The sequence below is a fragment of the Procambarus clarkii genome, chromosome 50 (assembly GCF_040958095.1).
Source record: "Procambarus clarkii isolate CNS0578487 chromosome 50, FALCON_Pclarkii_2.0, whole genome shotgun sequence".
NCBI lineage: Eukaryota > Metazoa > Arthropoda > Malacostraca > Decapoda > Cambaridae > Procambarus > Procambarus clarkii.
In genome coordinates this window covers 7,405,425-7,433,307 of record NC_091199.1, presented here as the reverse complement: position 1 = coordinate 7,433,307, position 27,883 = coordinate 7,405,425, and the positions used below count along the sequence as shown (strand labels likewise).

The 27,883-nt window shown below is 44.9% G+C and overlaps 1 protein-coding gene across 1 annotated transcript; it reads left to right on the top strand.

The window, feature by feature from the left end:
* Positions 1-12,710: 12,710 nt before the first annotated feature.
* LOC138351633 (balbiani ring protein 6-like) lies at positions 12,711-13,373 on the top strand. Its single transcript, XM_069303634.1, has one exon. It carries the CDS (start codon positions 12,711-12,713, stop codon positions 13,371-13,373), a length of 663 nt encoding a protein of 220 aa, XP_069159735.1.
* The last annotated feature ends 14,510 nt before the right edge of the window (positions 13,374-27,883 follow it).

The window sequence follows — 27,883 nt, the reverse complement described above, 5'->3', positions numbered from 1 at the left end:
GAGTCGACCCACTTCTAGCGTCAAGTGGTCTTCAGGTTAGGCGCCAAAATGGCTTTTGTACTCTCTGGCGTCCTTGGACCACAACTGAGCCTCGGGCGGGGAAAAAACAGGCGAGATTTTGTTGTCCTGTCTGGAAATCCATTTTACCAAGGGAAAGGAAAGAAGGAAAATGGAAGGGAAGGTAAAAAATGGGAATATGGAAGAGACTTTTCCTTCCCAACAGCTTACTCTATATTTTTTCTCATGATGCGCTTGTCTCGTTTCTTATTTCTGTCTCATTCATTGTTTTCCGGTGGGGGTGTAGGGAAGCTGCTGATAATGTAGGGAAGCTGCTGATAATGTAGGGAAGCTGCTGATAATGTAGGGAAGCTAGTGATAATGTAGGGAAGCTGCTGATAATGTAGGGAAGCTAGTGATAATGTAGGGAAGCTGCTGATAATGTAGGGAAGCTGCTGATAATGTAGGGAAGCTGCTGATAATGTAGGGAAGCTAGTGATAATGTAGGGAAGCTGCTGATAATGTAGGGAAGCTGCTGATAATGTAGGGAAGCTGCTGATAATGTAGGGAAGCTAGTGATAATGTAGGGAAGCTGCTGATAATGTAGGGAAGCTGCTGATAATGTAGGGAAGCTGCTGATAATGTAGGGAAGCTAGTGATAATGTAGGGAAGCTGCTGATAATGTAGGGAAGCTGGTGATAAGTAGGGAAGCTAGTGATGATATTTGAGACAATTGAGAGGCGGGACCAAAGAGCCGAAACACAACCTCCTCTCAACCACAATAACACCAGTACAATTAACCTTCACAACAATCCCACACGAGCCACAAAGACCAGTTCGAATCCCTCCTGTCTTTTGTTGATATTCATAATTCCCCCCCCCCCCCCCCCCTCGGGGCCAAATATTAAACCGATACACTTTTTGGAAATGAAAAAAGCAGTAGAAAAAAGAACAAATCTATTGCAACGGCCTTTTAAAAGCTTTGATTAAACGCGGCGTCTCACTCTGTCAATTGCAACAACCGAGGCTATAGTCTTTATTGACCTGGGTTCGAACCCTGGCTCGTTTGGGAGGAGGAGATTCGAACCCTGGCTCGTTTGGGAGGAGGAGATTCGAACCCTGGCTCGTTTGGGAGAAGGAGATTCGAACCCTGGCTCGTTTGGGAGGAGGGGATTCGAACCCTGGCTCGTTTGGGAGAAGGAGATTCGAACCCTGGCTCGTTTGGGAGGAGGGGATTCGAACCCTGGCTCGTTTGGGAGAAGGAGATTCGAACCCTGGCTCGTTTGGGAGGAGGAGATTCGAACCCTGGCTCGTTTGGGAGAAGGAGATTCGAACCCTGGCTCGTTTGGGAGAAGGAGATTCGAACCCTGGCTCGTTTGGGAGAAGGAGATTCGAACCCTGGCTCGTTTGGGAGGAGGGGATTCGAACCCTGGCTCGTTTGGGAGAAGGAGATTCGAACCCTGGCTCGTTTGGGAGGAGGGGATTCGAACCCTGGCTCGTTTGGGAGAAGGAGATTCGAACCCTGGCTCGTTTGGGAGAAGAAGATTCGAACCCTGGCTCGTTTGGGAGGAGGGGATTCGAACCCTGGCTCGTTTGGGAGGAGGGGATTCGAACCCTGGCTCGTTTGGGAGGACGAGAGAACAGCAGCGAGTTAAGAGAGATTTAGTTCGCTAAAGAATTAGTCTTTTTCTCGCGTGACTGTAATTCCGGTGTTGTGTCTTAATGGGGGGGAATTGGACTGGTTGGGATATCCCAAACCAGTGTTGGGAGGGATATCCTAGCCAGTTGTGGGTTGGGATATCACAACCAGTGTTGGGAGGGATATCCTAGCCAGTTGTGGGTTGGGATATCACAACCAGTGTTGGGTGGGATATCCCAGCCAGTTGTGGGTTGGGATATCACAACCAGTGTTGGGTGGGATATCCCAGCCAGTTGTGGGTTGGGATATCACAACCAGTGTTGGGTGGGATATCCCAGCCAGTTGTGGGTTGGGATATCACAACCAGTGTTGGGTGGGATATCCCAGCCAGTTGTGGGTTGGGATATCACAACCAGTGTTGGGTGGGATATCCCAGCCAGTTGTGGGTTGGGATATCCTCTGGTATCGAGCCGTTTATTTTTATAAAGGATTATTATAGTGTTTTTATAATCTTCAGTCTGGGAAAAAAATATTATATAAATATTCCTGTTTTAAATTCAATTTAAATTATTTTTGTTAACAGTAATAATTTGTGTTGTGTGACTTTGATGCCAAATGATTCGGATTGTTCGATTAGACTATGATGGGAGGTTTTTTGCTTCTCTCTCTGTCTCTCTCTGTCTCTCTCTGTCTCTCTCTCTCTCTCTGTCTCTCTCTCTCTCTCTGTCTGTCTCTCTCTCTCTCTGTCTCTCTCTCTCTGTCTGTCTCTCTCTCTCTCTGTCTGTCTCTCTCTCTGTCTCTGTCTCTCTCTCTCTCTCTCTCTCTCTCTCTCTCTGTCTATCTCTCTCTCTCTCTCTCTGTCTCTCTCTCTCTCTCTCTCTCTCTCTCTCTCTCTCTCTCTCTCTCTCTCTCTCTCTCTCTCTCTCTCTCTCTCTCTCTCTCTCTCTCTCTCACGTGATAGGCGCTCAGTCCCCGAAGACGTAAAGTCTGTCAACGAACATCATCTAACATAAAATTTGATTGGTTCCTCGGTGCCTGAATGAAGAACGCGTTCTCCTATTGGCTGAACACAAGCAAGAGTGCAAATGTTACGTAAATCGTGATTGGCCCAACAGTATTGCCAACGGCTGGAAACCGACATAAATATATATATATAATATATTGCAAAAAACATCTATATACACATACAAACTACCTAAAACTTTACGAACTGAAAGCGATACACAGGAGATATGTTAACGACATACAAAATCCCTAAAACGACCTAAATGGGCCACAAAGATTTGAAGAATATAACTAAATTGAATTAACTATATTCAGTCTTGAATCAAGTGAATCACTGCATTAAACAACCCAGGGTGCTGACAAAGGCGGGGCCTAGGAGCTAGCTCTCAACATCTCCAAGTACATCTAGGTGAGGAGATACAGGTCGGTACTGCATACTCTCCAAGACCGATTCCCAATAGCCTTAGAGGCGGCTGGAACACGCGAATTGACTCGTTCGTCGACCTTATGGTCTCCGCTGGTTAGTAGAGAGACAGGAATGGGGGCAAGAGAGGCGTATGCAACTGCGGGATGTGAAGCGAAGTATATTTTGCTGTTTTGATGCATAGATTAGACAGACAGAGACAGAGGGACACAGAGGGGGTAGAGACAGACAGAGGGACAGACAGAGACAGACAGAGGGACAGACAGAGACAGACATAGGGACAGAGACATAGGGACAGAGACAGAGGGACAGACAGACAGAATACACTCACTGTTATCTGTTATCGTACAGATAATTAGGAAGATACCATGCATATATCCCCCCCCCCCACGTCTGTCGAAATTTTTTTTATTAAACGTCTTTAATAAAGACATATCATCACTTTGAACCAGTTCAATATAACAGGTTATCACATCACTTCTTCATCACCAAATGAACACTCCCAGTGTCGCCTCAAGGTATAACAGCTCACCCGCTCAACTACCATAACAAACTACGTCATTACGGAACTGTCCTGGGCCTATACGACGTTATCAGTGGTTGAGGGAGCCATCAACCGCTCTCCGGATTGATGATATACTCATCAAGATTGTGAGACACAGACAGTGGAGATTATGCTATATACGGACGGGGGGGGGGGTTGACTTGAGAACTGGTAATTTTTACTATTGTCAAGTTGCAATGATCAACTTTCAACCCGTCGCATCCTTAAAGGTCGTTCTTCAACTCGAAGCATTTTACTCAATCCCTGAAAAAAAAAATGCCTTTAAAATATTCTATTTTCAATTTTTGTAAATGCTTGTTTGAAGGTCCATGAACAGGAACACAAAATGGGCATTTGTGATAGTGAATTTGTGATAGTGAAATGCAAGGAATGCTTGCAACAGCTCAGCAAAGATAAGGTATCAAGAATCTAATTTCAGAGGAAATGCTGAAATTGCAACTTCCCCCCCCCCCACCCCCACCCCCCCACACCCCCCCCCCCTGTCAATCATTTCAATCCTTGGCATGGTGGAGGTTGTGGCTCCTATCTTCTTCTCCTTCTCAACCTCTAAGAATAACATGTGTTAAGAAGATACATACATATGTAACATAGAGGAATCGTCCTGTAATTGGGAATATAATTTTTCCCCTATCTGTGAATTAATGTGAATTATTTTCCTGAACAGTTGAGTTTTCCCTTAAAAATCAGACCTGTGGTCTAAGGAAAACGTATTTAACGTGTCAGAAAACGGGAATTGCTTTGAAAATGGAAATCGCGTAACAGAAAATGAGTATCAGCTTATAGAAAATGGTAATAGTGTGACAGAAAACGAGCATCGTTTCATAGAAAATGGAAATAGTGTGACAAAATGAGTATCAGCTTATAGAAAATGGTAATAGTGTGACAGAAAACGAGCATCAGTCCATAGAAAACGGAAATAGTATGACAGAAAACGAGCATCAGTCCATAGAAAACGGAAATAGTATGACAGAAAACGAGCATCAGTCCATAGAAAATGGTAATATGAAAGCACCAAGAATCAATATATCTCCTTGTCCATACTGTGATAAAACAAACATATATTAAAGCTGGAAACCTGAAAACTGGCATATGAAAATATGAGTAAATATGAACGTCGTTTGAACTGGGAAAAGAAAATGTTGAATACGTCACAGAGAGAGAGAATTTCTCCAATAATCTTGTTCAAATTTTCTTAAAGATGATTGGCTGTCTCGGTGAGGGGGGGGGGGGGGTTGTGGTGGTAGAGGGTTTGGGTAATTGTGGTAGTGGTGGTTGCCCACCACTCCAGCCCTGTACCCATGTCTGTACCCATGTCTGTACCCAGCTCTGTACCCAGCCCTGTACCCATGTCTGTACCCATGTCTGTACCCATGTCTGTACCCATGTCTGTACCCATGTCTGTACCCATGTCTGTACCCAGCTCTGTACCCAGCCCTGTACCCATGTCTGTACCCATGTCTGTACCCATGTCTGTACCCAGCTCTGTACCCAGCCCTGTACCCATGTCTGTACCCATGTCTGTACCCATGTTTGTACCCAGCCCTGTACCCATGTCTGTACCCACGTCTGTACCCATGTCTGTATCCATGTCTGTACCCATGCCTGTACCCATGCCTGTACCCATGCCTGTACCCATGTATGTACCCATGTCTGTACCCAGCCCTGTACCCAGCCCTGTACCCATGTCTGTACCCAGCTCTGTACCCATGTCTGTACCCATGCCTGTACCCATGCCTGTACCCATGTCTGTACCCATGCCTGTACCCATGCCTGTACCCATGTCTGTACCCAGCCCTGTACCCAGCCCTGTACCCATGTCTGTACCCAGCTCTGTACCCATGTCTGTACCCATGCCTGTACCCATGCCTGTACCCATGCCTGTACCCAGCCCTGTACCCATGTCTGTACCCAGCCCTGTACCCATGTCTGTACCCATGCCTGTACCCATGCCTGTACCCATGTCTGTACCCATGCCTGTACCCATGCCTGTACCCATGTCTGTACCCATGTCTGTACCCAGGTCTGTACCCAGCCCTGTACCCATGCCTGTACCCATGCCTGTACCCAGTCCTGTACCCATGGCTGTACCCCACTCTGTACCCCCAGTTCAACAGATAGTAAGTAATTAAAACTATATCTAACCATCCATTTCCCTCCCTAGAACACGACTCATCAATCAAGTACACCCATTTCAGAATCGCCTTTGGGAGCGCCGGGCCAGGATTCGAACCCGAGCTACCCGCTGGAGAGACCTGCGTATGCTGTAACCGCTTCGCCACGAAGTGCTCTATACTCTAGAGTCCATTAGGCCTAAACACAAGGTATGTAGCTTTATTTTGAACTCCATATGTATGGGAGACCGTATATGTGTATGTGAGTCTGTATATATGATGTGATTGCCGTAAGGTTATCTTGAGATGATTTCGGGGCTTAGCGTCCCCGCGGCCCGGTCCTCGACCAGGGCCTCCTTTTTATTACACCCCACCCAACCCCACCCCTCAGGAAGCAGCCCTTAGCAGCTGTCTAACAAAACCCCCAGGTACCTATTTACTGCTAGGTGAACAGGGGCATCAGGGGTAAAAAGACTCTAGCCATTTGTCTCCGCCTCCACCGGGGATCGAACCCGGAACCTCAGGACTACGAATCCCGAGCGCCGTCCACTTAGCCGTCAGGGCTGATTGAGCTCTTATCCCCGTAAGCGAGTACTTAAGAGTAACTCCGACGAACGTACACATATTGACGTACTAAAACCATATGTAAATAGAAGCATGAGCTGGTACACATTATATGTGACCACATATGTATCTGTATGTATAGATGATTCATCATTCATGTATCTGTATGTATAGATGCAAAATTCCTTCATTAATGAGTATACACGAGAAAAAAAAATCGTATTCATTGATGGAGACATTTAATGTAATACATAATATACATTATGTATACATTTCAATCAAACTGACCTAACAGTGTCACATAAGCTAAAAAGGGCCTAACTTGAATACAATTCGACCGATACTAAATATTAAATAATATTTAATAAGATAATTACTAAGTAATTATCCTAGATAATTACTAAGTAATTATCGTAGATAATTACTAAGTAATTATCCTAGATAATTACTAAGTAATTATCTAAATGTCGTGATATTTATATAAACTCCCGCTTATATAGAACGAGCATCTGCGTATATCCACGTATATATATATATCATATACATCCATGTATATCCATGTATCCACGTTTCATTCTGAGTAAAGTCCTTGGAATATTACTTAAAGGAACCATAGGGTTATCTTATCTTGAAGTTATCTTGAGATGATTTCGGGGCATTTTAGTGTCCCCGCGGCCCGGTCCTCGACCAGGCCTCCACCCCCAGGAAGCAGCCCGTGACAGCTGACTAACACCCAGGTACCTATTTTACTGCTAGGTAACAGGGGCATAGGGTGAAAGAAAGGGTGACTTCTTTCAGTATTTGAGCTTGTATAAGGGAGATATTATGTTCTTAAGGAGTTATGTGGTGTGTTCACTTTGGCTTCTTGTTCATCTATATCCACCTAGTTGTGCTTGCGGGGGTTGAGCTCTGGCTCTGTGGTCCCGCCTCTCAACCGTCAATCAACTGGTGTACAGGTTCCTGAGCCTACTGGGGGGTCTATTATATCTACACTTGAAGCTGTGTATGGAGTCAGCCTCCACCACATTGCTGTCTAGTGTGGCGGTGTGCTGCTGTTGGACCTTCAGTGGTAGATATGGTAGTGGTAATGGTAGATATGGTAGTGGTAGATATGGTAGTGGTAGTGGTAGATGTGGTAGTGGTAGATATGGTAGTAGTAGTGGTAGATATGGTAGTGGTAGTGGTAGATATGGTAGTGGTAGTGGTAGATGTGGTAGTGGTAGATATGGTAGTAGTAGTGGTAGATATGGTAGTGGTAGTGGTAGATGTGGTAGTGGTAGATATGGTAGTAGTAGTGGTAGATATGGTAGTGGTAGTGGTAGATATGGTAGTGGTAGTGGTAGATGTGGTAGTGGTAGATATGGTAGTAGTAGTGGTAGATATGGTAGTGGTAGTGGTAGATATGGTAGTGGTAGTGGTAGATGTGGTAGTGGTAGATATGGTAGTGGTAATGGTAGATATGGTAGTGGTAGTGGTAGATATGGTAGTGGTAGTGGTAGATATGGTAGTGGTAGTGGTAGATATGGTAGTGGTAGTGGTAGATATGGTAGTAGTAGTAGAAGTATTTGTGGAAGTTATAGTGGTATATGTAGACATGAGACCCCCCCCCCCTCTCATCTTCCCCCCCCTTTTCTCTCTCTCTCTCTCTCTCTCTCTCTCTCTCTCTCTCTCTCTCTCTCTCTCTCTCTCTCTCTCTCTCTCTCTCTCTCTCGCAAATATTCCTCCGTTATTCCCTAGTAAACATTCATTAAGGTCAAGTTATATCACAGTTCAGCAACAATCAACATTGACTTACAAAAGAAAAATGTTGAAAAACATTAGACACCCCCGCCCCCCCCCCCCACACACACACACACACAGATAGAACGATCTAAAATAATCACGACTAGAACATGGAATTTGAGAGGGGGGGGCTAACTAACAAACAAACAAACACACGGGGAAGGGGTTGGGGGGGGGGGGGAAAGTATGGGTAAGGGGGGGCTGAAACTAGGGGGAGGGGGAGGGGGGGACATGCTAGGGAGGACTAGCTTTACCCTACAAACATTGTCGCAGATCGTTTAAGGGTAAGCCCCCTTCACCCCCACCCGCCCCTGTGCCAGGTAAGTCCACTACGGGATCGCCATAGCCCGTGCTACTTGGATTTTTTTGCTCCAAGTAGCGAATTTTAAACACCAACGACATGTTTGAGGTAAAGTAGGGGGGGGGGGAGGATCATTGACACTTAAACAGCATCGAACCCCCCAAAAAACATACATAAAATTAAAGGAAAATACTCTGGATTTGTATCTAAAAAAAATTTGGTTTGGTTCTATACAGGACACAAAACATTCAATATACTTCTCAGTATACTTAGGGATATAAATACATACACTGGATGCGTTTATTTATTTTTTTTTTTGGGGGGGGGGAGGGATGTTTTACTGGGCAAGAAATCATTATTCTGAAAAAATAGGGATTGTTTTTTTTTTAGCAGTGAAATGAATTATATTGTTGGTCTACATCATTGGGTCAAGCGAGCTGTTCAAACAAAATTTTTTGATGGATTAATGTGGACTAAAACTCGATTAGTAAACAAAAAATAGGTTGTGAAGGAATTTAAGAAGAAATGAAATAGCCCCCCAAAAAAAAGATTTCAAAAAAGTTTAGGTCTTTTTCTGTGATCTGTATTACCGAGAGGAGGAAATACATCCTTGTGGGAAGGTATACATTACGAAGATACAGTAAATGAAAGTTCCTTCTCCAGAAGGAACTTCCTTCTTCTATTCATCAGACAAGTTAAGGATGTTTAAGATCCTCTCCTGTCAAGCCAGAATGAAGAAATGTCAAGTATTACTTTGCTTTCTTGACTGTAATCATGCTGTCAGACCCTTGACGTCTGAGTGGGACTACTCAGACAACAGTACCGATTGTACCAAGAGTCTTGTGAACTAATGAACATGTTTGAACAGCACACACAGAGATCACACTAACGTGATGCATCAAATGAACAAATCCACAAGGGCCGTGACGAGGATTCACGGCCCTTGAGTCGATTAAGGCAGTGTCTGGGATGCTCCCAGACGCAGGTTCGAATCCTCGTCACGGCCCTTGTGGATTTGTTCATGTTTGAACAGCCGCCGCTAAGGAAGGAATCCTTGAACCTTACGGAACATGTCACCAAACTTACACCACACTCAGGTCACATCAGGAGACATCATGCACACACTAACAAATTGATTGAACAACATCTAGATTTGTCTAGGAAATTTATGCATTTATATAGGTCGATTTTTATAAGAGTTCGAGACATGATGAACATACTCAAAGTACAAGCAAGGTTACTCACCCATAGCTGCTCCTCGACGCTGGAGGGTGGCTGAGTCGTCCTCCTCGAGGGCTCAAGTGCTGCTTCAAACTGCTTTCTGGGGGTGGATGAGGGTGGAGGTGGTCCTCAGAGGTGGTCCTCAGAGGTGGTCCTCAGAGGTGGTCCTCAGAGCGTCAAGAGCATGTTACCTCGGTCCTTAGCCACTCGACGAGCCTGTTATCAAATCCTCAGGGAAGAGCTCAAGAAATCTCCCGAGTTTTCTCTTGCTATAATCTATTGTGCTAAAGTATAAAAATAGAAAACCATTATTCGTTCTATACACTTTAGGCGAGCAGTAACATGCTTGGCATCATAATAATACTCGTCCAAGGGTCTCGCGGTGAGAAATTGGAAATACAAATTTGGTTTTCAATGGGGGGAAAGTATATATATATATATATATATATATATATATAGGTTTCTAGGAATTGTTTTCTCACAAGAGACGAAAGTGGTGTTATGGCGGCGAGGACCAAGAGGTGCTAATGGCCACAAAAGGCAATCATTGCTGATAAAGGTGTTCTGCAAAAGTGGGTTTTATCACGATAGAGCGAGGGATGAACACCGGGGTGTGTGCAGACAGCAGCAGCAGCAGAAGGAGTATAGTGGAGACTGTTACCGTCCACTGCCCGTCACCTACTCCATGACACTTGTGTCCTTAGAGTACAGTTGGTCCTGTCACCAGACGGGTCGCACCTTCCCTCTCCGCACCCTGTCAACTGTCTCCTAAATCCTGTCCCTTTGGGGGCCGCAAAAAGGGAAGGAGAGAGGCTGTTCTTATCGATTGTTGAGTGTGTTTAAATTTTTTTCCTCTGTGTTTGAAGAGCGAGTTAAAATGTTATTTTGAAGAGATATTCACATATATTATTTGTGTCCGTTTTCAATACCTGGGTGATGTGAGTTGGTGTTTATTGATCTAGTGCCTCATCTGCGGTGCCTTGGGTTATGACAGACCTCTGAGGGAACTCTTAACTGCTTCCTCTGATCACCAGAGCCCCGTTCGGTCCGCAGGTGAGGCTAGTTCCCGCCAATTAAGACGTACCTGAACGAGACAGGCGGCTGTACGAGCCTTCCAATTTCAATTGAGGTCCTCGAGCACCACCACCGCCGCCTTCTTGCAATTGCACGATGCCAGGTCACGTCTTGCTAACCACTGAGACACACTCGTGAATAATTAGCCACAGAGCCAAGAAGCTTCGACGGTCTCGCACGCCATTTGATGTTTCCCGCGTTCAATAGTGAAAGTCCTTTGCACTACCCCTCTGAGGCCACGTGGCTAACGACACCGGCTCAACACTAAAGAGCCTCTCCTCTTCCAGGTCAAAGAGCGAGGGAAGTAGAGAGAGAGAGAGTGGTAACCGTCAGAATGAGAGCTCTCTCACACACACACACTACCCTCGGCTGTGTCGCAGATCACACTGAGGGGTTTGGCTTCGGTGTGGCCACAACCAGGCTCTATCCTTCGCTATCCTGCGCATCTGTACCACATCAACACAAACCTTTCTCGTCGGCTTTTTCTTCCCTCCTAGATCGTCCTGTTGGTGGGGGGGGGGGGGATAGAGGAGCGTGGAGGAGCGGGATAGACTGTGGAGGTGTTGTGGTGGTTGATGGTAGGGGGGATGTGGTTATCGTGACTCCGCCAGCTGAGGTTTCTAGTTGGTGAGTCCCTCAGGTGAGTTCTGCTACTACGCCGCCTCCTGACTCTCTGGCAGAGTCCACCACACACTCTCCACACCACCGCCCCTGCCACAGTCCACCACACACTCTCCACACCACCACCACACCTGCCACAGTCCACTACACACTCTCCACACCACCACCACACCTGCCACAGTCCACCACACACTCTCCACACCACCACCACCCCTGCCACAGTCCACCACACACTCTCCACACCACCACCACACCTGCCACAGTCCACCACACACTCTCCACACCACCACACCTGCCACAGTCACCACACACTCTCCACACCACCACCACACCTGCCACAGTCCACCACACACTCTCCACACCACCACCACCCCTGCCACAGTCCACCACACACTCTCCACACCACCACCACCCCTGCCACAGTCCACCACACACTCTCTACACCACCACCACACCTGCCACAGTCCACCACACACTCTCTACACCACCACCACACCTGCCACAGTCCACCACACACTCTCTACACCACCACCACACCTGCCACAGTCCACCACACACTCTCCACACCACCACCACACCTGCCACAGTCCACCACACACTCTCCACACCACCACCACACCTGCCACAGTCCACCACACACTCTCCACACCACCACCACCCCTGCCACAGTCCACCACACACTCTCCACACCACCACCACCCCTGCCACAGTCCACCACACACTCTCCACACCACCACACCTGCCACAGTCCACCACACACTCTCCACACCACCACCACACCTGCCACAGTCACCACACACTCTCCACACCACCACCACACCTGCCACAGTCACCACACACTCTCCACACCACCACCACACCTGCCACAGTCCACCTCACACTCTCCACACCACCACACCTGCCACAGTCCACCACACACTCTCCACACCACCACCACACCTGCCACAGTCACCACACACTCTCCACACCACCACACCTGCCACAGTCACCACACACTCTCCACACCACCACCACACCTGCCACAGTCCACCTCACACTCTCCACACCACCACCACACCTGCCACAGTCCACCACACACTCTCCACACACACCACCACACCTGCCACAGTCCACCTCACACTCTCCACACCACAACTTCCAGAACTCATTAATGCAACGTATGTCAGACCACTGCTAAGCTGTGCATCGCTAGCACAAAGTCTCCTCACTGAGCACAAAACTTTCTGCGAAATATTACAAACGTTTCATAAAAAGTTTTGTCAAAGAATTGAAAGGATTAAACTATGGGGACAGATTGACGTAGCAGAACCTCAGTACACTGGCGGAAATAGAGGAGACATGATCCGTATATCTAAAATACTCGTGCAGGGAGGAGTGGGGGGGGTGAAGAGTGAGTAAACAAAAGCATGATTGCCAGAGGGCCAGAGTGCCAGGATAGACCAGAGGACCAGAATAGACCAGAGTGCCAGGATAGACCAGAGGACCAGAATAGACCAGAGGGCCAGGATAGACCAGAGGACCAGAATAGACCAGAGTGCCAGGATAGACCAGAGGACCAGAATAGACCAGAGGGCCAGGATAGACCAGAGGACCAGAATAGACCAGAGTGCCAGGATAGACCTGAGGACCAGAATAGACCAGAGGGCCAGGATAGACCAGAGGACCAGAATAGACCAGAGTGCCAGGATAGACCTGAGGACCAGAATAGACCAGAGGGCCAGGATAGACCAGAGGACCAGAATAGACCAGAGTGCCAGGATAGACCAGAGGACCAGAATAGACCAGAGTGCCAGGATAGACCAGAGGACCAGAATAGACCAGAGGGCCAGGATAGACCAGAGGACCAGAATAGACCAGAGGGCCAGAATAGACCAGAGTGCCAGGATAGACCAGAGGACCAGAATAGACCAGAGGGCCAGGATAGACCAGAGGACCAGAATAGACCAGAGGGCCAGGATAGACCAGAGGACCAGAATAGACCAGAGGGCCAGGATAGACCAGAGTGCCAGGATAAGCTAGAGTGCCACAGAGCTCTGACACTCTACCTGTTGACCTGCCCTACAAGGTAGAGGGCATTACCTTATATTTCCTTGAGCCATCTAAGTCTCCAGCTTCCACTTACGTCCTCTTGTCCTACTTCCTCTAAATATAAAGAGGCTGTCATTCTCCACCTTACATAATCCCCCGAAGTATCTTGCATGTTGAGATCATGTCCCGTGTGTTCTACTCTCTACAGTTGTGAGACTTAGTTTAACTGTAAATTTACCTCGTATCTCTGGCACTAATCTTGTTGCAAATCTCTGTACATAAATGGTACATAAATGGTATAGATTAACTGGAAAAAGGCGTTATTCAGGTTTTAAATGGCGTTCTAATGTTTGTCAGCGTCTCATATGCCGCCGATGCTACCTTGTGTGTGTGTGCCTCTGATAATGGTGTTGGAATAATATCCACTCCCAAAATTATTTATGTTCCTCATTCCTGTAGTTGCCTTTCCCCTTTTAAAGTGTATATGCTAGTGTATATCTTCCTCCCTCTCCCATCTTTATTACCTTGCACTTCTTGAGAGTTGAACTCCAACAGCCATTTGTCTGCCTACTCCTGGAGTTTGTCAAGATCTTTCTGTAATTTTCTGCAAGCATCCTAATTAGCTCTGCATCGTCTGGAGGCATTAGCTTGTACGATGTCCCTCCACCAGTCATAGAGCCAGTCCACCAGTCATAGAGCCAGTCCACCAGTCATAGAGCCAGTCCACCAGTCATAGAGCCAGTCCACCAGTCATAGAGCCAGTCCACCAGTCATAGAGCCAGTCCACCAGTCATAGAGCCAGTCCACCAGTCATAGAGCCAGTCCACCAGTCATAGAGCCAGTCCACCAGTCATAGAACCAGTCCACGAGCCATAGAGCCAGTCCACCAGTCATAGAGCCAGTCCACCAGTCATAGAACCAGTCCACGAGCCATAGAGCCAGTCCACCAGTCATAGAGCCAGTCCACCAGTCATAGAGCCAGTCCACTAGCCATAGAACCAGGTCTTAGTGACTCTCAATTTCACTTCCAGTTTGAAACCTGTCATATTCTGCCCTTCAGGTGATCCCTTCAGCGCCTTCCCAGGTGCCCAGACTTGGTTTTTCCATCTTGTTCACCAGTCATTTATGAGGCGCAGTATCAACTGCTTCCTGGCACTCTTGGAAGCTGCAGTCTACCCAGTCTTCTTTACCTTAGTTGAGGGGGGAGAGAGAGAGAGAGAGAGAGAGAGAGAGAGAGAGAGAGAGAGAGGGAGAGAGAGAGAGAGAGAGAGAGAGAGAGAGAGAGAGAGAGAGAGAGAGAGAGAGAGAGAGAGAGAGAGAGAGAGAGAGAGAGGCGGGGCCAGACATAGCCACGCCCCCACACCATTGAGAGAGAGAGAGAGAGTGCGAGCACAAGACTCTCACTCCGATCAATGTTATTTCATTCATTGTCTTACGACACTTTTTCCCCCCTTACTCTGCTACCTCTTTCCCCTCTCCTCTCCCCTCTCTCCGAGTCGGTTCCTTTCCCGGCACAGTGGAAGGGGAAAAATGGACAAACGTAACGGAAAAATTCAACAGTGAGTTCATCTCCACCACTTGTAAAGGCATGCTAGAAGACAATGGAGTGTGTGCGTGCGTGTGTGTGAGTGTGAGTGTGTGTGTGTGTGTGTGTGTGTGTGTGTGTGTGTGTGTGTGTGTGTGTGTGTGTGTGTGTGTGTGTGTGTGTGTGTGCGTGCGTGTGTGTGAGTGTGAGTGTGTGTGTGTGTGTGTGTGTGTGTGTGTGTGTGTGTGTGTGTGTGTGTGTGCGTGCGTGTGTGTGAGTGTGAGTGTGTGTGTGTGTGTGTGTGTGTGTGGGTGTGTGTGTGTGTGTGGGTGTGTGTGAGTGTGTGTGTGTGTGTGAGTGTGTGTGTGTGTGTGTGTGTGTGTGCGTGCGTGTGTGTGAGTGTGTGAGTGTGTGTGTGTGTGTGTGCGTGCGTGTGTGTGTGTGTGTGTGTGTGGGTGTGTGTGAGTGTGTGAGTGTGTGTGTGTGTGTGTGTGTGTGTGTGTGTGTGTGTGTGAGTGTGTGTGTGTGGGTGTGTGTGTGTGTGTGTGTGTGTGTGGGTGTGTGTGTGTGTGTGTGAGTGTGTGTGCGTGCGTGTGTGTGAGTGTGTGAGTGTGTGTGTGTGTGTGTGCGTGCGTGTGTGTGTGTGTGTGTGTGTGGGTGTGTGTGTGTGTGTGTGTGTGTGTGTGTGTGTGTGTGTGTGTGTGTGTGTGTGAGAGAGTGTGTACACTACACAATGTTTGTGTTGATGGGATGATCTCGGATGTAGGTTCGAATCATCGTCACAGCCCTTGTGAATTTGTTCAGTGTGTAAACTGCTAGAAAAGCCGGGTCCAGGAGCTAGGAGCGTGATTCTCCAGGCACAGTAAATACATATATACACACATATACACACAGCCAGACCCTATTCTTACACCATCTTCCACAGCAATTGTTTTTTACCTCAAAGATAAATAAATTAGATGGAAAGTGGACCCCTGGATTGAGAGAGAGAGAGAGAGAGAGAGAGAGAGAGAGAGAGAGAGAGAGAGAGAGAGAGAGAGAGAGAGAGAGAGAGAGAGAGAGAGACTAAGAGAGAGACTGAGAGAGAGAGACTGAGACTTTTGGGTCTGAGACGGAACGCTAACCAGTAAATCGTGTGAATGTCAGTCTCAATCATGGCTTGAAACCTAGCTGCTGCTGCTTTCATGTGGGCGTTTTCAAACTTTTTGGTAATGTTTTTGATGATGGGGGTTGAGCGGATTGAATGTTTGATGGGCAGAATAAGGCAGAAGAACAGAAACAGACAGACAGACAGATAGACAATAGGTGAGAGAGATAGAAAAAACCGTTTGTACCGTTTCAATTCAAATTTGAATTTGAATTGAACCCCGGTACATACGACTTCCGTCTTAGATGTAAATATATTGGAATATATGAGAAACGGTTATGTTATAAGTCTCCATAATTATAGATTTGATATTTCTGGCTATTATTAAGTATACGGTAAACTTTTTGTGATATATATACGAAAAATCATTCATTATAAGAAGTAATATTCTCGATTCCTATCAGAGAAAATGGAAGGGATTTGAATTTTTTCGGGGGAACCTGACATGTCAATATCAGAATTTAATTAATATCAAACGCTTCATATCCAAGAATACTTTCCATATTATTAACGTTGATTTGAAAACCAGAAATTCATAAAATATTGGTTCTGGATTTTTTTTTATTGCATTCAGAGGAGGATGCAAATGGCTGCAACGCATTGCAAGGATTAGACGATTTGGTCCCTTTGTGAAAGATATTGATTGGATTGATTGGATTGAAATTGATTATTATCCCTCACCTAATCACATACACCAATCGCCTTCCCTTGTTTAAGTAAGAGTGCTTTCTGAGTACTTACAATAGGTATATGCAATAGGCTTATACTCTCGTTTTCTTTCTCATGTTCTTGATTGTTTCAAGCGCAGGTTAGACATATATATATGAATGAGATTGGGTGGGGTATAAATAGGAGCTGCCTCGTATGGGCCAATAGGCCTTCTGCAGTTACTTTCACTCTTATGTTCATTTGAGAGCTGTAGAACTCTTAATATTTGAGGAGCAGGTTCTTCGGTAAATCCACCCGGGTGATGGAAACACTTCACCGTCTCACACCCTGCTTCGAATCCCTCACAGCCTGCTTCGAATCCCTCACACCCTGCTTCGAATCCCTCACAGCCTGCTTCGAATCCCTCACACCCTGCTTCGAATCCCTCACAGCCTGCTTCGAATCCCTCACACCCTGCTTCGAATCCCTCACACCCTGCTTCGAATCCCTCACAGCCTGCTTCGAATCCCTCACACCCTGCTTCGAATCCCTCACACCCTGCTTCGAATCCCTCACAGCCTGCTTCGAATCCCTCACACCCTGCTTCGAATCCCTCACACCCTGCTTCGAATCCCTCACAGCCTGCTTCGAATCCCTCACGACCTGCTTCGAATCCCTCACAGCCTGCTGGGGGGGATGTCTATCCATTAGTCTGTTGTGCAGCTCAGCTGGTCGTGGTGGCCCCACTTCCTGTATACTGCAACAAATAAGCTGTTTTGCAACAGTGCAGACTCAATGTGGCCTCTACACTCACTGTTGTAGTGATGGGGTGAAAGTTAGGGTGGTGTTGAACAAGAGGCAGGTGGTGGTGAGCACGAGCCAGGTGGTGTTGAACAAGAGCCAGGTGGTGGTGAACAAGAGCCAGGTGGTGGTGAACAAGAGCCAGGTGGTATTGAACAAGAGCCAGGTGGTATTGAACAAGAGCCAGGTGGTATTGAACAAGAGCCAGGTGGTATTGAACAAGAGCCAGGTGGTATTGAACAAGAGCCAGGTGGTGATGAACAAGAGCCAGGTGGTGTTGAACAAGAGCCAGGTGGTGTTGAACAAGAGGCAGGTGGTGGTGGTCGTGACGAGGAAGGGGTGGAGATGGAAGAGAGAACATTGCGATGGTTCCAATAATGATTCACAAGGAGAGGAGAGAGGAAGATGGAGCATCACTCACAAGGAGAGAAGTGTTTGGAGAATAAGGAGAGAGGAAGGAGGATGGAGAAGCAACGAGGGGGAAGAAAGTGGAATGGAGAGATAGGGAAAGAAAGATGAAGATAAAAGAGTGAGAGATACAAAGAGAGAGACCGAGAGATAAGGAGACAAAGGGAGAGAGAGAGAGAGAGAGAGAGAGAGAGAGAGAGAGAGAGAGAGAGAGAGAGAGAGAGAGAGAGAGAGAGAGAGAGAGAGAGAGAGAGACATAAACAAAATACACGAATGAATGAAGACAAAGGATAGCAGACAAAAAAGCCAGAAGAACAATAAGGAGAAGAAAAGAAACAAGGGGAATGAAGACGATGGAATAAGTATCTCAGAGAGGCTGAGAACAGAGTTTGAACTTAGTGAGGCGAAAAGGCGGGAAAGAGAGGCTGATACTACTTGCTTGCTTGCTTGCTTGCTTGATTGACTGATTGATTCCTTGCTTGACTGATTGAATGATTGGGAGTGGGGGAGGGGAATGGCGAAGCTGACACCTTCAAAGACAAATTCCTAATGCTTTTAGAAGCATTTGATTGGAATTGTAGACAGTTAGGTAATTACACACCTGAGACGGATAGAAGGAGGGCCCTAAGCCTCTGGCTGCCTCACAAAGCCGTTTACTCACTCAAGCTGTAGCACTCAAGTTTCTATTCTGTTAACACTCAAGTTTCCCAGCTGTCAACCCAACCACTTGGACTGGACGGTAGAGCGACGGCCTCGCTTCATGCAGGTCGGCGTTCAATCCCCCCCCGACCGTCCATAAATGGTTGGGCACCATTTCTTTTTTCCCCCGTCCCATCCTAAGTGTTTATCCTGACCCCTTCCCAGGGTTATATAGTCGTGGTGGGAGAGTGTTTTGATCTTGATAGTTCACGTCCCAACTGTCTTGTTGTTGTTAATCTGGTTCACTCATCTTGAACCTCTAGAGTACGAAGGTAGGGAGGAGGAAGGGAGAGAGAGAAAGGGAGGGACAGAGGAAGGGACAGAGGAAGGGAGAGAGAATGTGGTGAGAGATCCATAGACTCTCCCCCCACCCCCCTTCCATCTCCCTTCCCCCTCTCATTGTTGGTTAATGTAGCCTTGACACGACACTATTCCACCCAACCTACGAAAAGGAAAGATGGAAGGGGGAGAGGGGAGACAGAGGAGGTGAGGAAGAGAAAGAGGAGAGGGGAGACAGAGGAGGTGAGGAAGAGAAAGAGGAGAGGGGAGACAGAGGAGGTGAGGAAGAGAAAGAGGAGAGGGAGAGAGAGGGAAGGTGGATGAGAGGGAGGTGTGAGAGGAGGACACAGGGCCACCAAACAAGTACAGGACACTGCAGCAGAACGAGCAATTCTGTAATTAATACCTAACGACGCTAATGAGGGCTTGGCAGACAGTGCCACCTGGCCCCCCCCCCTGGAGCCTGACTTCCCCCTCCACTAGAGTGTTAGTCTAGAGCCTGACCCCCCCTCCACTAGAGCATTAGTCTAGTGCCTGACTCCCCCCCCTCCACTAGAACATTAGTCTAGAGCCTGACCCCCCCTCCACTAGAACATTAGTCTAGAGCCTGACCCCCCCCTCCACTAGAGCATTAGTCTAGAGCCTGACCCCCCCCCCCTCCACTAGAACATTAGTCTAGAGCCTGACCCCCCCCCCTCCACTAGAACATTAGTCTAGAGCCTGACCCCCCCCCTCCACTAGAACATTAGTCTAGAGCCTGACCCCCCCTCCACTAGAACATTAGTCTAGAGCCTGACCCCCCCCCCCTCCACTAGAACATTAGTCTAGAGCCTGACCCCCCCCCCCTCCACTAGAACATTAGTCTAGAGCCTGACCCCCCCCCCCCCCTCCACTAGAACATTAGTCTAGAACCTGACCCTCCCCCCCCCCCCCCCCTCTAGAGCCAAAATCAGATATTATGTTCCTAACTCTGCTCTCCTCTCACTATATTATGCACTAATCTACCCCTATCTTAATTATGGTATCTGTGCATGGGGGTCTACCACTGCAAACCACCTTAAGCCCATCATCACACAGCAAAAATCTGCTATCAGAATAATAACTAACTCTGCTTTTAGAAAACACTCGGTTCCCTTGTTTAAATCCCTAAACTTGCTAAATATTAACTCCCTCCACACATTCTCTTGTGTTAACTACATTTACAAAACCCTGTTCTTAAATGCAAACCATGCTCTGAAACTCTCCCTGGACAGATGTAATAGGACCCATTATCACCACACCAGAAATAAATATCTCTTTGATATCCCCAGGGTCAAACTTAATCTGTGTAAACACTCTATGCAAATTAAGGGACCTAGTCTATGGAACTCACTCCCTAGTGAATTGAAAAACTGTAAAACTTTTGCCTTATTTAAAAGCAAAACCAAAAAGTACCTAATTTCATCTTCTTAGTTTCCTACACTGAGCTTTAAATTTGCTCTGTACCTAGTGCAACCCGTTCTCGCAAATTTAATAAGTCAATATTGACTTATTAAATATGTGCATAGGTGACATACTTAACATAATAGTTTCCCTTGAAAAGCTTCATAGAAAACACCGACCTTACCTAACCTACTTAGTATGTTAAGATAAGCATCTTATTGCTTCGTAATTACAATTAGTTCCTAACCTATAATAGGTATAGGTTAAGTAATAATTGTAATTACGAAGCAATAAGATGCTTATCTTAAGATACTAACAAGGTTAGGTAAGGTCGGTGTTTTCTATGAATCTTTTTAAGGGTATCTATTATGTTTAGTATATCACCTATGCACGTAGTTAATAAGTCAATATTGACTTTACGAATTTGCGAGAACGGGTTGCCTAGTGTTACCCAATCTCCTAATTTTTATGTAGTATCAAACAACTTTATCATTGTGTTCATTGCTATCTTCTTTTATGTGCTAGCCATATGCTGTATTGTGACTACCAATTTTTGTCAACTACTTATTATTTATTTATTTATTTATTTATTTATTTATGCATATACAAGAATGTACATAAGGAATGTGAGGATACAATTATGGTAATTACAGTCTTGTAAAGCCACTAGCACGCGCAGCGTTTCGGGCAGGTCCTTAATCTAAGAAAATTTTAAGGAGGTAAATACTTGCAAAATTTATAGACAAAAAAATGATAACAGATTACATGGAATGAAAAAAAAAAAAAAAGATGAGAGAAAATTATAGGTACAGTATATTAAAGCACATAGGTAGCTATGATTGATTGCAATGACAGCTTAAAATGGTAGTTGACAACAAATTGGTAGGCACAATACAGCAGAAACAATATAAGATTGATTGCAATGACAGCTTGAATGGTAGTTGACAAAAATTGGTAGTCACAATACAGCATATGGCTAGCACATAAAAGAAGACAGCAATGAACACAATGATAAGGTTGTTTGATATTACATAAAAATTAGAAGATTGGGTAACACTAGGTACAGAGCAAATTTAAAGCTCAGTGTAGGAAACTAAGATGATGAAGTTAGGTACTTTTTGGTTTTGCTTTTAAATAAGGCAAAAGTTTTACAGTTTTTCAATTCACTAGGGAGTGAGTTCCATAGACTGGGTCCCTTAATTTGCATAGAGTGTTTACACAGATTAAGTTTGACCCTGGGGATATCAAAGAGATATTTATTTCTGGTGTGGTGATAATGGGTCCTATTACATCTGTCCAGGGAGAGTTTCAGAGCATGGTTTGCATTTAAGAACAGGGTTTTGTAAATGTAGTTGACACAAGAGAATGTGTGGAGGGAGTTAATATTTAGCAAGTTTAGGGATTTAAACAAGGGAGCTGAGTGTTGTCTGAAAGCAGAGTTAGTTATTATTCTGATAGCAGATTTTTGCTGTGATGATGGGCTTAAGGTGGTTTGCAGTGGTAGACCCCCATGCACAGATACCATAATTAAGATAGGGGTAGATTAGTGCATAATATAGTGAGAGGAGAGCAGAGTTAGGAACATAATATCTGATTTTGGAGAGTATACCAACTGTCTTAGAGACTTTGTTAGTTATGTGTTGAATGTGGGTGCTGAAGTTGAGTCTCTTGTCTAGGAATAGGCCAAGAAACTTGCCATCATTTTTATTACTGATGTTAATGTTGTCTATCTGTAGCTGAATTGCATTTGATGATTTCCTTCCAAATAAGATGTAGTAAGTCTTTTCGATGTTTAATGTTAGTTTGTTCGTTGACATCCATAAGTGGACTTTTTTTAATTCATTATTCACAACATTATTTAGTGTATGTGGGTTGAGGTTTGAATAGATAAGGGTAGTATCGTCAGCAAACAATATAGGTTTGAGAATATTAGAGACATTAGGCAGATCGTTTATATATATAAGAAATAGAAGAGGTCCTAAGATGCTGCCCTGTGGCACTCCAACGGTAATTGGTAGAGTGGAAGAAGTTGTATCATTGATGGTTACATATTGGTGTCTGTCACTAAGATAGGATCGGATGTAGTCAAGGGCAAGGCCTCGGATTCCATAATGCTGGAGTTTAAGTAAGAGGTAGTTGTGATTAACAGTATCAAAGGCTTTTCTTAGGTCAATGAAGAGTCCAATCGGAAACTCATTTTTGTCAAGGGCTGAGTAGATAACGTCAAGGAGACTAATGATTGCATCGTTGGTGCTCTTTTGGGACCGGAAGCCAAACTGGCAGGGGCTGAGTATGTCGAATTTTACGAGGTAGGAATAGAGCTGTTTGTAAATAATTTTTTCAAATATTTTTGATAGAATGGGTAGATTTGATATTGGTCTATAATTGTTTATGTCCGCCGGATTGCCTCCTTTATGGACTGGCGTTACTCTTGCTTTTTTTAGGATATCAGGGAAGGTGTGACACTCTATAGATTTGTTGAACAGTAGTGCTATGGGTGGGGCAAGGGCATGGGAGGCTCTCTTGTACACAATGGACGGAATTTCACTGGTGTTCCCTGCCTTGGTTTTTAGAGAGTGTATGATGGACACAACATCTGCCGGGCTGATTGGTGAAAGGAGAAGAGAGTTTGGATAGCTGCCTGAGAGATATGTGTTAATATGTGTCTGAGTCTGTGGGATTTTACTGGCAAGATTAGCACCAACCGATGAAAAGAAACTATTAAATTCATTTGCCATTTCTAAATCAGTTGACGGTATATCCCCATCCTTGTAGAGTTTTATTTGGTTATGTGAGTGTTGTTTAGTTCCTAGGATACTAGAGATAGTTTTCCAAGTGCTTTTCATGTTGCCTTTTGCTTCATTGAATCTATTCACATAATATGCAAGTTTTGCCTTTCTTATGATACTGGTAAGCATTGATGAGTACCTTTTAGCTACTTCCTTTGAAACTAGGCCAATCCTAACTTTCTTTTCATATTCATGTTTCTTGTTGATTGAGTTGAGAATGCCACTTGTGAGCCATGGATTGTTTAATCTTTTGTCAGTTACTTGCTTGGTAAGAAGGGGACAATGAAGGTTGTAGAGGCTTAGAGTTTTGGAGAGGAAGAGGTTAGCTAATGAATTTATATCATGGGTATAATTGAATTCAGAATCCCAGTTAATATTGTGAAGTGCCTCTGTAAGATTGTCTAAAGCTGATTCACTGTGTAGCCTAAATGAAAGTTTCTTGCTTTTTGGTGGTGTTATGTCCATGTTCGCTATGAGAAAGGTAGGATAGTGGTCAGTTGTTCTGTCGTAGATTATACCAGATACAAGGGGAGCTGTTATGTTTGTCCATATGTGGTCCAAGGTAGTGGCTGATGTTTGAGTGACTCGGGTAGGTTTGGTGATTGTGGGGATTAGCATACAGGAGTTCATGCTGTTAAGGAAATAGTCAACTTGAGAGCAATTTTGTTAACCCAGGTCAATATTAAAGTCTCCTCCCAGAATGATGTGGTTTTTGTTGAGATTGTTGTTTATAATAAGATTCCTTAGGTTGTCTGAGAAAGAAGCTATGTTAGTATTGGGAAATCTATAGATGGCTCCAATAGTCAAAGAGGATTTAAGGGATTTAATTGTAAACTGAGCAAAAGTATATTCACAGTAGTCATCTCTGTCACTAATAACACTGTTGCAGATAAATGCATCTCGGTAATATATAGCTGTGCCACCACCTTTTTTATTAGGCCTACAGTTATGAATGGCTTTATAACCAGCTAAGTTGTAGACTAACTAAGACTAACTATACTTACTAAGCTCTCTCATCTCATTTTTCTCTTGCAATGTATCTTTATCATTTATCAATTCTGATAGAAATTACCTACTTAAAATTATCTGCTAGATTAAGGACCTGCCCGAAACGCTGCGCGTACTAGTGGCTTTACAAGAATGTAAATACTGTACTATCCAATGTATTCTCACAAACCCAATGTACCTTCTTGTATATATATAAATAAAATAAATAAAATAAAATAAATAAAGTCTAGTGCCTGACCCCCCCCCTCCACTATAGCATTAGTCTAGAGCCTGACCCCCCCTCCACTATAGCATTAGTCTAGAGCCTGACCCCCCCCCTCCACTATAGTATTAGTCTAGTGCCTGACCCCCCCCTCCACTATAGCATTAGTCTAGAGCCTGACCCCCCCCCCCTCCACTATAGCATTAGTCTAGAGCCTGACCCCCCCCTCCACTATAGCATTAGTCTAGTGCCTGATCCCCCCCCCCTCCACTATAGCATTAGTCTAGTGCCTGACCCCCTCCCCCTCCACTATAGCATTAGTCTAGAGCCTGACCCCCCCCCCTCCACTAGAACATTAATCTAGAGCCTGACCCCCCCTCCACTATAGCATTAGTCTAGTACCTGACCCCCCCCCCTCCACTAGAACAATAATCTAGAGCCTGACCCCCCCTCCACTATAGCATTAGTCTAGTGCTTGACCCCCCCCTCCACTATAGCATTAGTCTAGTGCCTGACCCCCCCCTTCCACTATAGCATTAGTCTAGTGCCTGACCCCCCCCCCTCCACTATAGCATTAGTCTAGTGCCTGACCCCCCCCCTCCACTATAGCATTAGTCAAGTGCCTGACACCCCCCCCTCCACTATAGCATTAGTCTAGTGCCTGACCCCCCCCTCTACTATAGCATTAGTCTAGTGCCTGACCCCCCCCCCCCTCCACTATAGCATTAGTCTAGTGCCTGACCCCCCCCTCCACTATAGCATTAGTCTAGTGCCTGACCCCCCCCCTCCACTATAGCATTAGTCTAGTGCCTGACCCCCCCCCTCCACTATAGCATTAGTCTAGTGCCTGACCCCCCCCTCCACTATAGCATTAGTCTAGTGCCTGACCCCCCCCCTCCACTATAGCATTAGTCTAGTGCCTGTCCCCCCCCCTCCACTATAGCATTAGTCTAGTGCCTGTCCCCCCCCCCTCCACTATAGCATTAGTCTAGTGCCTGACCCCCCCCCCCCCTCCACTATAGCATTAGTCTAGTGCCTGACCCCCCCCCCCCCCTCCACTATAGCATTAGTCTAGTGCCTGACCCCCCCCCCTCCACTATAGCATTAGTCTAGTGCCTGACCCCCTCCCCCTCCACTAGAGCATTAGTCTAGTGCCTGACCCCCCCAAGAACCTCTCAGAATGATTCCATTCTTATTCAAGCACTTACCCATTCCCTCTTAATAATCTTGTGCTGGCCTAAGTGTCTTCTAGTTTTGCATAGTCTTCAGTCATGGGCTGCCTGATGGAATATCCTGATTTTCACCATGATTGGAAATTTTGCTTTCACAATTTCCCTCCGAGTCGTTTGTCCCTTAAACAAAAACCTCGGTGAATCTGGTACGTTTGATAGTGAAAAATTGTTTTCCTGGCATAACACTTTGGCTTGTTAATTATTTGCGCTATTTAGGCAGCCTGTCCTCTCGAGTGTTTAAAAAAGCCACTACACTAATGAACTAAATTGCTCGAACCAAATCGAGGATCCACAAATAGAAAATGGTACATCACGTCAATTTTGAGAGCCGCTATCATTTCTAGCACATTTTACATTGACGTTGGGAATTTTTACATCGAAATACGATGTGTTATGCGAGAAGACAGGTTGGTTTAGAAATACTGTATATGCAGTTTGTACTGCACTTGTTGCAGACATGCATTAGTGATAATGCACTGTTTGGTAACAAATAATTCTTTATATGGAAATGATTTACTTGGTATGGTTTATTTTACATATAATATCTAAGTGGGTACTGTGCTATTTTGAAAGATAGCAGTGGGGATTACATGTTAGCAAACAGCGCAGTAGCATAGCGACAACCACAATGATCTCGAAACCAATTGGTTAAGAGGATATATACCGAAAGGCATACTACAGTATACTTGCTGGTTGGTCAGTACACTATTGTGGTGACCTTGAACACCAAGCCAGTCATCTATTATGCACACTTAAGTGTTTTTTATAGTACAGGGCTTGAGGCTTCTCAGCCATGGGATTGTTATCTAGGTAAACACAACAGTTTGCTATCTGATCATCAGGTATACCTAATGCCTGAAAATAGTTCAGGAATAAAGTATAATCTTCGAGTACTTTCCTAGCAGTGACTACGGGGTAGTGAGGTCTCTTGCACTTTATGCCCCGCCTACTAGCCATGTTGTACCCGTTGCATTAAAGCTTGTATATAGAGTACAAGCTTTACAATCAAGTGTATATACAAGACAAGTACACCTTTCTGTGTATATATATCTTTGTCTCTTGGTTTGATTTGGTACTGTATTGGGCTAAAGGCCTGTCAGCTTCTGGAGGGTTATTAAGACCCCCAACAATTATCTGACCAATTTGGAAGATTATTTTAGTCCTGAACATAGTCCAGAACTAATATAAACCCCCCTAAGTGTATACACTAATAAGAGGGGTAAACCTCTTGGTATTCCTGTCTAGATCCATTCTGTAATTAGCTATAACCAGTATTATCGAGGAGCTACTTCAGAGCTTGATCACTGATAATTATAATTATATAATTAAATTATTAATATATTTGGTGGGTTAGGACTTTTTAGCAATTATTAAAAAAACCTAAGTTGTACTTTTTCTTAACAAGTGACGATTTCTTTCAAGCACGTATAACAGGGATGGAAAGCATCTCATGGGTGCTGGAAGGCATATAAACTTGCTCGTTTTGCTCCATATTAAACATAATTTCATGACTTTTACGCATATGCGTGAAAAGTCTGACCAGCCACTAAAGTTCACCGCGAGTTGAACCACTTCCAAAGTACAAAATGCGGGCAATGATAAAATATAAATTTAACCGAATAGTAATACAAACTCAATATCGATTAATTTGAAAATGTCTTCAAGCAGTTTTGAGAGTTGATAATGCATGTTCTAATGGTAAATGTGACTGTGAACTGTGTGAATGAGCGCCGACTGTACTGCAGGTGTGACCATTAACTGTAGATGTGAGTGTTAATCTGTGTAAACTGGAGAATGAAGATGAAATATAATTTAGAGTAGTTTCCAAGAGCTTCACATTTAAATTTTCTTTAAATCATCTTTCGAGCAAGTAATTTAGGCTATAACCTAGTTATTTTCATATATTTATTTATTTATATACAAAAATTACATTGGGTTTGTGAGAGTACATAACATTGGTGGTCTTATATTCTTGCAAAACAACTAACACGCATAGCGTTTTGGGCAGTTTCCATCTGTGGCAACCTAATACCAACACAGTGGAAAGAAATTTTGACAACAATTTCATCAACATTTGTTGATTTATACATTGTCATCAGCACCTGTTTGCTTCTCCTCTGATGTCAGCACAAAGTACAGTACAGTACTGACATCAGAGGAACGCACTTGTTTGCTGTACTGATGCTATGATCTAACTCATAGCCTCATCTGTATGCTGTGATGATGATATTAGTTTTGAATATTACAAATAAATATTTGATTCATTTGTTCATATTAAATGTATTCAGAATGCAACAATATCATTTACTGCCTACAAGACCAAAATTATTTCAAATCTAAGGTAGAGATAATGAATATGGTACCAAAGGATGTGGAATTTAAATATATGTC

Excerpts from the sequence above, each read along its gene's own strand:
- LOC138351633 (XM_069303634.1), top strand. The coding sequence starts at position 12,711 with ATGATTGCCAGAGGGCCAGAGTGCCAGGATAGACCAGAGGACCAGAAT.